At 41.8% G+C, this 12,281-nt stretch overlaps 1 protein-coding gene across 4 annotated transcripts in view; it reads left to right on the top strand.

Annotated features, from left to right (window-relative positions):
- ATG4C (autophagy related 4C cysteine peptidase) overlaps positions 1-12,281 on the top strand; it is a 66,951-nt gene that overhangs the window by 22,945 nt on the left and 31,725 nt on the right. For all 4 annotated transcript variants that reach the window (XM_074265758.1, XM_074265757.1, XM_074265756.1 and 1 more), the window contains exons 5-7: positions 831-1,070; positions 4,266-4,590; positions 8,264-8,334. In XM_074265758.1, coding sequence (XP_074121859.1) covers positions 831-1,070; positions 4,266-4,590; positions 8,264-8,334 — 636 coding nt within the window. The remainder of the gene's footprint in view (positions 1-830; positions 1,071-4,265; positions 4,591-8,263; positions 8,335-12,281) is intronic.

Below are 12,281 nucleotides of genomic sequence, written 5' to 3'. Positions count from 1 at the left end.
CCATCATCAGCCTCCCCTTCGGGCTCACACTTAGTGCCGAGCTGTCTTCTCCTGCTGGCTGCCGCTGCAGAGGATTCTCATTTTCCTGATGGTGGACTAGTTAGCAGGAGCTGAGCCTCGTTTCTTTTCCTCCAGAGCACCTGCAGACTGGGGGTCAGCATTCAGAAAACATTTATTAGGCACCAATGCGTGCCAGGGGCTGAGTGCTAGAGATGCAGATAAGAGAGAGTTCCGGCCTCAGGGAGCTTATGGGGAAGAGAGCCCCCCAAAAGAAGCCAGGTGGGGCTGGAGGATTTGGGGGAGTCCCCTGGTGTGAGGGGTCAAGGAGGAAGCAGCGGGAGCCTGGGACGCAGCGAAGGCTCGTGACTGCGGCCCTTTGGCTGGCTTCTTGAGCCTTGGCAGTCTGCCTCCCATTCTCATCATTCAGCTGAAGCTCCAGACCCCTCCATTGTAGACTCCTCTCCCTGCGCCATTTGACCCTGTTCCATCCATCTTCCCATAAGCCTTTGGGATCTCCAGCCCCGGAGTTTCCCTGCAGCGCACTTTGTGGGGTGGAGCTGCTGGGAGTCCTTGGAAGTACTTCAGCCTTTCCCAAGTTCTATCAGGCCCAACGTCCTTTTCCTGCTCAATTCTGGAGTGATTATTCTCTGCCAGGAGTGACACGCTGACGGACTTGTTAAGTGGGTCCTCGCCCAAATGCGGCTCATTCTCTTAGCCAGAGACATCTTTAACAGGCCCACTTTTCTCAGCGTCTTCTCCAGTCCTTTCTGTCGCTGTGACTCCATCAAGGAATTTCCATGTTGGATTTGACAATTGCTCTTGCCTTACAGAAGAGAACGAACCCGCTCCTGTCCGGCCGCAGTGGGCGGGAGAGAACGAGCCCGTGGTCGTCTCTGGGAACGTGGAGGAATTCCGCAGAGACTTCATTTCTAGAATATGGCTGACCTACAGGGAGGAGTTCCCTCAGATCGAGGGCTCGGCGCTGACCACAGACTGCGGCTGGGGCTGCACGCTGAGGACCGGCCAGATGCTCCTGGCTCAGGGGCTCATTCTCCACTTCCTGGGCCGAGGTAAAGTGTGGGCGTGCCCTTGTTCCCGGGCTGGGCCGGGCCACCGGACTTTGTGGCCAGGCCATCGGCTTTCCTGGGGATTTATTTCCTGGACTGTCTGCTACAGCCCGTGGCAGGTGCTTTCTGGACCAGGGGAGGTCAGTGTGTGGGCTTCCTTGTCCCTGCTGCCTCCTCTTAGCACTTTATCTAAGCCTTTAAAAGCTGTCCCTGCATTTCTGGTTGACCCTCCCCTCCCCCAGTAGTTTCCTAATAATAAAACTTTTTTTTAGCAGAACCTGCTGAAACATTGACCACTTCTAATGGAGATTCAGCTTCTCTCCTCCAGAGTCCCCATCCTCTCTCTCTGCCTCCCATTTCTCCTCTGTCTCACTTTTTTCTCTTCTGTTTCTTCTCTGTCTCTTCTTTTCTATTTTGTTTCTTTTCTCTTTTTTCTCTTCTTTCTCTCTTTCTTTTCTCTCTGTCTCTTTTTTTCTCTCTGTCTTCCTCTCTCTTTTGTCTCTCCTCTCTTTTTTCTCGTCTGTTTTTTCTCTTTCTGTCCTCTTTTTTTCTTTCTGTCTCTTCCTTTCTCCAGTTTCTTTTCTCTTGTTTCTTCTCTCTCTCTTTTCTTTCTTTTTTCTCTTCTGCTCTCTCTTTTCTCTTCTGTTTCTTCTGTCTCTTTTTTCTATCTCTCTCACTCTGTCTCTTTTCTTTTCTCTCTGTCTCTTTTTTTCTTTTCTGTTTCTTTTTTCTCTCTCCATCCCTGCCTCCCTTTCTCCTCACCTTGGTCGTCTCTCCGGGTGAGTCTTGAGGGATGAGCCCAGTCCAGGTCCCTTCGTTGGACCTGCCCCCCTTTTTCCTGCTTCCCTGTTTCCAGATGCTGGGAGAGCAACAGGATGTTGAGGAGGAAGGCACTCAGCCTTTGTTGCGCCACTTTTCCCCTTGTCCTTCATTGTCTAATTGATTAAAGGCCTTTAATGATCTCTCCTGGCGCCTGCTGTATCACAGTCGGCAGACATTTAGCCTTGTTTTAGGCCTTCCTTGTACGTGTGATGGACATGTCTTCCCCCTTCTCATCATGCAGATGGCGGCCAATCTCTGCCTTCTCCTGTCTTGAATCTGAGCTCATGGCAGGGATCTGGAACCTGTGACATGGCTGAGGGCCCCAGGGACAGCACTGAGGGCCCCAGGGACAGCACTGAGGGCCCCAGGGACAGCACGGAGGCCATCCTCCCTAGGAGGTTCTCCTCTTCTGGGGCCTTTCTTGGAGTGGGCCTCAGGCTTACTGTCCTGGAGCCCCTGTCCTTCTCTGACCATCTGTGTCCTCTTCAGATTGCCCATTTTCTGGAAGTTCTCTTTCATCCCACCCACTGTGTGGGCCAGTCCTTGCTGGTCCTGAGCAACTGCAGCTTGTGGCCCCCCAGCACCTCCCTGGGGCTTTGTTCACTCCTCATTTTCCCTGCTACTTTCCGTTTTTGTAAAAAGAGAGTCCCAGAGAGACTTGGGTTCGAGTGCTGCCTCTGAGTCTCCTGGCTGCAGGAGGTGGGCAGGTCCCTGGAAATGTCCTTCAAGCCCAAATTGGAGAAAGAGAAAGGGCCTGGGGAGGGGTGGACCTGCCTCCCCTGGTTCTGCCCCCGCATTGGTGTTTGAGCAGTGTACGGGATTTTCATTTTTCTTATTAATTATCCATAAGACGCTTGAATCCTCGGCCTTGTCATGATCGGATTCCTCCCCACGTATAAGGTTTAGGAAGCCTGAAAAACCTGCCGTGACTCTCAGTCCGACTCTGGTTTTCCTCTCCCCTTTGGCTAGGTTAGAATTTCTCCTGCCCAGACAATGAGGTACATTTTGCTTGGATTTATTTCATAATTACCTGCTGTAATATTGATTTTTGTTTTTATTTTTAACGATTAAACTGAGAGAAAATTCCTGGCTTATTCCTGATTTATATTTTTTAGGAGGACTACATTATCTGATCATGTAATTCTAATATTTACTTCCCCAAACATGTTTTGGTGAACTGAGTTTTGAGCTTTTTAAGTTGCATGTGTGAATAAAGTGTGTCTATGTATATATATCATAAGTGTAAGCAATACTTTCTCTCATTTTGCTAATGGTAGGACTTTAAAATAAGGTCATTGTTTTGGTGACAAAATCAGTTCTTTGAAAATCTTTATGTTTTTCTGGGGCAGTTTCGCTACAGTACTAGGTGACGCTGGGCCAGACCGAGGGATCTGCCCCGATAATGGACTTTCTGCTTCCGGGGCTCGTTTTGTCGCCTTAGAGGGCACTGTCCGCTTGCTCCCACGCTACAGCCTGTCACAACCATGTCTGTGTGTTTTCTTTAGGCCTTTGCAGACTTGAGCATTTTTTAAATGCGTTTTTACGCTACAGGGACTTTCTGCCCGTCAGGACCCCCCGGTCCCAGGTGACTGAGTGACATCCCACATTTGAGTGGCCTGTCTCACCTGACAGCGGGGAGGTGAGTTTCCTCAGTGTCAACACTGGAGATGTTCCCTTGGAGCTTGGAGAAAGAGCCCGAGAGGGACAAGGGAGAGCTGGGGGCCGCTCGGCCTTTCTGGGCTGTGCTTCCTTTGGCAGTTTGGTGGAACCCATAGACCAGGCTCAGAAGGAAATGCAAACATTGGCTGGAGACGAACAAAATAAGGATGTACATTTTTCCTATTCGAGTTCACAAACCTGGAAAAATCCCAGACTCAGAACCCGTGATCTGGTCCATTCTCCCAACTGAGACCCATTTAGGTTGTGGCTCACTCAGGATCAAGCCTCATGGGTAATGTTTGGACATGGCTGACCAGAACTCAGATCTCCTCAATGCTGGCCAGGGTCGCTTTCAAGTTTATGTCATCATGACACCTCTACAATTTTTTTCCTAGAAAAAGAAAATCTAGGGAAAAAAATTAAGTATAATCTGCAAGTACAGAAAAATTTCATTCTAATAAAGTTTTTTTTTTTTTTTTTTTTTTGCTATTTTTAAATATCATAAAGGTTGCCATAATCTCTTGCAAAATCTGCTTTGGTTTTTGATGGGAAAAACTAGAAATAGTTGGTAGAGGTCATTGCAAGTACGACTTGAAAATTGTGGTCTGCCCAATGCGAGGTATGGTTATTGCTTTTAATGGCTGCGTCTCTCTTTATAAGCTTGTTGAAAGTTTGGCTGCTTAAAAAAATGAACACTTTGTTTTGAAACTACCCTAGCCTGGACCTGGCCAGACGCCCTGGACGTCGACAACTCAGATTCGGAATCCTGGACGTCTCACACCGTCAAAAAACTCACAGCCTCCTTGGAAGCGTCCCTCACGGGAGAGAGGGCGCCCCAAGACCCGTCCCCCATTAAAGAGCCGCCCCGGAGGGGCTCCGATGACGGGGACGGGGAGGAGAGCTGCCACCGGAAGATCATCTCATGGTTCGCCGATTCTCCCCTGGCCTGCTTTGGCCTGCATCAGCTCATCGAACACGGGAAGAAGTCTGGGAAAGCAGCCGGAGATTGGTACGGCCCCGCTGTGGTCGCCCACATTCTGAGGTAAAGTCCCCTGGAAAGTCCCCTTGTGGGCCAGAGCTTGTCAGTCAGCCAGTGGAGGGGATGAGAGGAAGAGGGGGTGGGGAAGGGAGAGAAAGAAACAGAACAGAGAGAAACAGAGAGAGAGACAGACAGAGACAGAGAGAGACAGAGACAAAGAGAGAAAGAGAGAGAGAGAGACAAAGAGAAAGAGAAACAGAGACAATGAGAGACAGAGACAGAGTCACAGAGAGAGAGAAAGAGAACCAGACAGAGACAGAGAGAAAGAGAGACAGAGAGAAACAGAGGGACTGAGAGAGAGAGAGACAGAGACAGAAACAGAAGCAGAGAGAGAGACAGAGAGAAAAGAGAAACGGAGAGAGAGACAGAGACAGACAGAGAGGGAGGGAGGAGGGGGACAGTGGGAGAGAGAGGGAGAAGGAGAGAGAGAGATAAAAAGACAAAGACAGAAAGAGACAGACAGACACAGAGAGTCAAAGATAACAGAGAGAGAGAGAGGGGGAGAAGGTAGTGGGGGACGGAAAAGATGTTAAGCTTTCCTCCAGCTAGAGTAGAGCTTTTAATTTTTAACAGTTCTAAGACATCACTGTAAAGAATTCTTTTTCTTCGCGCGCGCCAGCTCATGGCCCATTCAGTTTATTTACTGAGACAAGCCCCTTTCCCCCCCGTTGGTCGCCAATGGCCAAGGTCTCTTTAAAGCTCGGGCTTTCAGTCGATAGAGCACCTTATTGAAATGTTCTAAAAACTAACAACTCTTTCAACCTTGGAACATGCATAACATTATAGATTTTTTTTAATACTGTAACCTGGGGGCTGTAATGTACTGATGGTGTAATGAAATGTCAGAGCTAAAATTGATGTTTTCAGCATTTCTTTGCACACATCAAATCCTTGTGAACTGTAAATGTATGGGACTATTAATATTATAATTACATCATAGTAAAAGTAAAGGGTCTGTGACATTCAGTGTGGGCGGAAAAAAGTCGAAAGTCAAATTTCACTCTACTTTGCCTTTTTATGTGCCATTTATTTGGATACTACTTGATTTTTTGTTTTTTATGGTCTCAGGTGTTCTGTGCATGTCCCAGTATTGTCATAAACGGAATCATTAATATGTCATCCAAGTGTAAGAGGTCAAGGTGCAGGCGTAAATTATTCCAGTTAGACACATCGATCAATTTTAAATTTTTCCTAAGTCTTGACTCATGGCTTCCTCCACTTCGACATTTTACAAACCAAACCATTAAAGTGGCAGATTAGCTCCTGTTGTCTAGTTTTTGTTTCATCAGCATAATGATCGAGTGATATTTATTGTTCCCGAGTTGGTATGGGATTTATGAAAAGTAGAGCAATTCATAAGGCCTTCCATCTCATCATGACAGTGTAGACTGGCACACGTATCTTCTCGAACCTAATTTAATCTGTAGAATAGGAAGATAACCTAGGAAACATCACTAGAAATACTTTTGGGGAGTTGACCCAATCTCTCTCTATGGTTATTCCCCACGTGAATCTTGTCACGGCTTCTGTACCTTCAGTTGGAAACTCACCTCTTCAGGTCATAAGGGTTCCTGAATAAATTTAAAAAATATAGTTTCTGTTAAAAGAGCTTTGGGAAAAGGCTCTGCAGAGATACCATGGATACACACTTTGTGTGGCTGCGTATTTCCCTTACCACTCCTATGCCTTAGATTTCTGAGGCCAGCGGAATGGGGGCTCCCTGAGTGGTGTTAGGGGGTTAATTGGGTGTGACCCCAAATGTGTGGCCCTGGGACCAACCTAGGTAAGGAGCCTGCCAGCTTTTAGTGAGGCTGGTCCTCAAGCAGTAGCCACTGATGTCCAAGCCGTGGCCATGGATGTCCAGGTCACGGGTGTCCAGGTTGCGGCCATGGATGTCCCGGTCACGGATGTCCAGGTCGTGGCTGGTCCCAAGGCTTTGTAGCTTGGCAGCAGTTGGCAGACTTTGCTGGCTGGGCGTTGATAAACCAGAACCATCTCCTCACCTTGAGGCAGATTGATGGTGGACCAAGAAATGTGCTCTCCCTCCTTCTCCCCAAACTCTTCCCTTCCCTCCTTCCTTCCCCCTTCCTTCTTCTCTCTTCTTCCCTTTTCCTCCTTCTCCCTTTCTTTCTTCTTTCCTCCTTCCTTGTCCTTTCTCTCACCTCCTGCTCCCCTTTCCTCATTCTCTCCTGTCCTTTTTTTTTTTTTTTTTATAAATCTGTGTTCCTGATGTAGAAATGAGACTTAGAATAATCCACATGTCTTTTGAGTCTCTCATTGTTTTTGACCTGTGCTTTCTGATATATTTTTTGCCATCCTTGCTTATTTCTGTATTTATATCAAAGTTTGTGTTAATTTAATTTGATGTTTTTTATAGAATTTTCCTACCAATCCAACACTTCCTAGCTATATGAATTTGGGCATGTCACTTAACCACTACCTGCCTCAGTTTCCCCCTGTAAAATGATGATAACTCTAGTATTCATTTCTGAGGGCAGTTGTGAGGATTTAAGTGGGCTCATACCTTTAAAATCCTTTGCAAACCTAATAGCATAAATGTGAGTTATTATTGATTGTGTCTATACTGACAGTTTTCTTGGTGGTCTTTCTTGCCAATTCCATGAGCATGGAAACATGAGAAACCAGGTGCTCCCCCAGAGGGATCCATTTTGCTATCTCTGGGCCTCTAAGGCCTGCTTTGCCCGGCTCTTTGCTCCCCTCTGAGAGCCTGGTCTGCTCCTTCCACCGCAGCTTCTGTGGTCGTTCTGATTTTGTTTGCAGTGAGAACCTTGAGGAGAACAGGCTTCGTTCCTGTATGAGCAGAAGCATGATGTAGAAATGTGCTCAGGGGTCCTCATGGCTGGAGGGGAGCTTCCAGCTGCAACAGGAGTCACCAGGGAGAGACTGGGCCCAGAAGGTGGTTCTGGTGATGATCTCTAGATTAAATTGTCCGAGCTTGTGGGTGGTGCGACAGCTGAGATTCTTCCCACCTTCAGATGGGAGAAGGGAGCCATCAGCACTCATTTTTCTTGTTTTGGGTTCATGGGCTGGTGTGGCCCCAAATTCAGCACCAAGGCCAGTCTCCTGGCTCTGATCCTTGGGAAGCGGGCTGATTTATCCCTGGCAGCACTCGCAGAGCCTCTTTTTAAGTATGGTAGACCCTCCTGTCCTGTGGGTGGAGCCTTCAGGAGCCTGTCTGTCTCTCTGCCCCAGGCTTTTGGAGCAGGACTGGCTGCTGTTAGTGCATGAAGTTACACCGGTTGTCACTGTTCTTTGGCTAGTTTAATTAGGATGTTTACTCCTTTGAAATGAATTCTGGTATTGTTTGCCCTGCACCTTGTAAAAACTTAGAAGTGTTTTTGTTGACTTTGAATTCAGTGGGATGATAACTTAAAATGACTAGAAAGTCTTTGCAAAGTGCAGTAGGTGTTATTGAATCCCCCTAATAACACTGAAAGGCAAGTTCTATTCTTAATCTTTCTTTACCAACGAAGATGCCGAGACCGAGACAGGTTATGGGAATTGCTTAGGATCGTCCAGGTCGCAGTCCGACACTACAGAAATAAAAAGGCCAGAAATAAAAAGCTCTGCTTGAGGTTAAGTGGGCTTTGGTTACTGTCTGAAAATTCTGTTTAATATTTTAAAGGAGAATCATATATTTGTTCTTCTTTTATAGAAAAGCAGTTGAAGAGGCAAGACACCCTGATTTACAAGGAATAACAATTTACGTTGCTCAGGATTGCACTGGTAGGTACTCCAGTTAATTCTAGCCTTTGTCAAATTTACACATTCAGTTTTTCGTGTGTTTTGATAGCATTTGTAGGTTCTTTGAGGGAAGAGATGTATACCATGCACACATTACATGTATACGTGCAAGAAATTTTTATTGATTAAAAAAGGCAATGTTGTCATATTAATTGCTTGCATTAAAAAAGCTTAACACTAATTCATGTATTTATTTTATATCTAGGCAAAACATTTGCCTAGTAACTTTTCATTAAGATAATGATTTTTAGGGAAGAAAAAGTATTTTCACATTATCTTTTATGGAATTATGTTTTGTGTTTTGACAATAAAATCTTATTATCTGTGACTATTTCTGCTTTCTTGCAATGTTATTTTTTATATTTAATTTTTAATTTACTTAATATATTTAATTATTAATAGAGAAATATTTTGAAACTTTATTGGACTGAAATAGAAGTCTTGATTTCCTTAGATAATTTAAAAAATGTCCAAATGTAAATACCTCTATTTCAGTCCAATGAAGTTTCAAAATATTTTATTCTCCTGGTTCTGCTCACTTTACTGCATCAGTTCATGTAAATCTTTCAAAGTTTTTCTAAAATCAACCTGCTCATCATTTCTTATAACACACTAATAGTTTAACAAGAATCATATATTACAATTTATTTGGCTATTTCCCAATTGATGGGCTTCCCCTCAATTTCCAGTTCTCTGCCATCATAAATAAAGCTACTACAAACATTTTAGGACGTAGAAGTTCTTTTTCTTTTTCCCTGATCGCCTTGGGAAGCAGACTTAATAGTGGTATTGCTGGTCAAAGGGTATACACATTTTGTAACTCTTTGGGTATAATTCTAGATTATTCTACAAAATGGTTGGATCAGCTCACAGTTTCATCTATAGCGTGTCTGGGGCCCAATTTTTCTACATCCCCTCCAACATTTCTCAATTTCCCCTTCTGTCATTTTAGCCAATCCAATGGGTGTGAGACAATATCTCCAAGTTAGTTTAATTTTCATTTCTTTAGTTGATAGTCATTTAGAATATTTTTTTGCATGGTTGTATATAGTTTTGATTTCTTCATTGAAAATCTGCCATTCATATCCTTTGGCCATTAATTAATTGAAAATGACTCATATTCTTGTAAAATTCTCTACATATTTGAGACTTGAGATTCTCTTTATTTGAGGAAACTATAAAAATTTCCCCCCATTTTTTTGCTTTCCATCTTATTTTGAATCCATTGGCCTTATTTTTATAAATAAAACTTTAAAAAATTTTATATAATCAAATTTAAAAATTTTAATGTAATCAGATTTGTTCATATAACACCTCACAATGTACTGCATCTCTTGTTTACTTATAAAATCTTCTCCTATCTGTATGTCTAATAGACATGTTCCATGTTCTTTTAATTTTTTTATGGTATCTACCTTTATATCTAGGTTATGTATCCATTTTGACCTGTTTAGTTTCTTTTTTCCCAAAATATGTTATTTAGATATACTATGTCCTTTTTGTCAACATAGGCAATTTATATTTTTCTAAATATTCTTCTATTTCACTTAAATTATTAAATTTATTGGTGAATAATTGGGCAAAATAATTCCTTCTAGTTATATCTTTATTAGTGGTATATTCATCCTTTTCATTTTTGATACTAGTGATTTGATTTTCTTTTCTTTTCAAAATCACATTAACCAATGGTTCATCTATTTTATCTTAATTTCAACGTTTTATCCTAGTTTCATCGTTCAGTTTTATTAGTTTCAACTTTACTTTTAGGATGATTAAGTGGAGATTTAAAATTTGTTCTTTAGTTTTTTAATTACATGCCTAAATTTATTAGTTAGCTCTTTATTTTATTGACTATAAGCATTTAGAGATAAACATTTCCTTTGATTATTGTTTTTGTTGCATCCCATCAGTTTTGGTGTGTTGTCCCATATTGTCATAATATAATGAAATTACTGATTATTTCTGTGATTAGTGTTTTAATCCACTCATTCGGTAAGATTAGGTTGTTTAGTCTCCAGTTAAAATTACTGTGTTTCCATGGTCTCTTTTTAAACACAATTTTTGTTTCATTATAATCTGAAAATTTAATATTTCTGCTTTTTTGCATTTAACTATAAAGTTTTTTCTGCCCTGACATATGGTCAGTTTTTGTAAAGATACTATGTACCAGTGGGAAAAGGAATATTCCTTTCTATTCCCATTCATTTCTTTCCAGTTATCTAACATATCTAATTTAGCTAAGATTTTAGTCATCTCTTTGACTTTTTTTTTTTGGTTAGATTTAATTAATTCTGACAGGAGAAGATTGACATTCTCCACTGTTATATTTTTATTATCAATTTCCATAAGTAATTTGTTTAGCTTTTCTTTTAAAAATTTAGATGCTATAGTATTTGGTGCATATAGGTTCAGTATTGACATTACTTCATTTTCCCATGGTACCTTTTATCATAATATAGTTTCCTTGTTTATCTCTTTTAATTAAATCTATTTTAACTTTAACATGTCTGAGATCATGATAGCTACCCTTGCTTTTTTTTTTTTTTTTTTTTGCATCAGCTAAAGCATAAAAAATTCTACTTTAGCCCTTTATTTTTACTCTATGTCTCTCTTATTTTTAAATGTTTCTTGTAAATACCATATTGGCGATATGACTAATAGGGAAATGTTTAAGGTGATTAGACACGTATAACCCATATCAGATTGCTTGCAGTCCTGCGGTGGGAGGAGGAAAGGGAGCGAGGGAGAAAAAATTTGGAACTCAAAATCTTACAAAAATGAATGTTGAAAACTATAAAAGGTAATTGGAAAAAAATATGATTAAGTGGGAAAAGATTAAAAAAAGAAATTCTTATATTAAAAATTTTTTTTGATTTTGGTTTTTTAATCAGTTTTGCTGTTTCTGTTTTATGGGTGAGTTCATCCCATTTACATTCAAAGTTAACATTTGAGTATTTCTCTCTACTCTACTTTTCTCAGTGTTTATTGACTTTTCTTTCTCTCTCTCTCTTTTTACCCTCTACCTCCTCAGAATTCTAATTTACTTATAACTGCCACTTCCCCTCAATCCAGACATCATCTAAGAATCCCTCCCTTATTCTATGCCTTTACTCTCTTCTTCCTTAATCTGTCCATCTTCTAAAAATCCCTCCATTATCTTCTTTCCTTTCCCTCCTGTTTCTTGATCTGCTCCCTTTTAAGAGTCCGTCCCATAATTATCCTATCCCTTGATCTCCTCACTCTTTGTAAGTTCCGAGTTTTGTGCTTTATATCACTTTAGATATGTTGTTATCCCTCTTTATTTATTTGTGGAATTGTTCCAATGAGAATCTTCCTACCATCTTCCACTCCCTCCTGCCTCCTCTGTAACTTCAAACCTTTTGGTGTGGGATAATTTACTTCTCTCTACCCAGTTTTATTTTTTAGGATTATCTCATCATATTCAACTCAATCCTAAGCCTTCTATCTGTGTAGGCTCTTTCAAATTACCCAAGTAATAATAACATTTTTAAGAGTTAGAAATAATGTTTTCCCATTGAAGAAGCCAACAATTCAATTTTATCAGATCTCTTCTAATTGGTCTTTAATGTTTACTTTCTTCTGTACTTTCTTTGTACTTTCTTCTATACTTTTCTTTCTGTACTTTCTCAGGCACATAACAAGAGTCTTCATTTTGTTAATATGATTTTTCTCACGAATTGGTCATACTTCATTCCCCTTCTGCTCAAAACCCTTCCCTGTCTTTAGTCTGACCTTCCTGGCCTTCTGTGATTTTGGGCCCCAGTTCCACACGTTCTTTGTTCTGGCTCTGATGGAACACTCTCTTCTTCTGATCTCAGCCTCTCTGCTGTGCACATAACCCTGCATGGGTGTGCCCCCCCTTTCAGACCTGTCTCTGCCCTTGACCTCCAGCTTCTCCTTAACATTGC

Source organism: Sminthopsis crassicaudata, chromosome 4 (assembly GCF_048593235.1).
Source record: "Sminthopsis crassicaudata isolate SCR6 chromosome 4, ASM4859323v1, whole genome shotgun sequence".
In the NCBI taxonomy this organism is placed as follows: domain Eukaryota; kingdom Metazoa; phylum Chordata; class Mammalia; order Dasyuromorphia; family Dasyuridae; genus Sminthopsis; species Sminthopsis crassicaudata.
The sequence above is the reverse complement of the archived record's forward strand: the minus strand, read 5'-3'. Positions and strand labels throughout refer to the sequence as shown.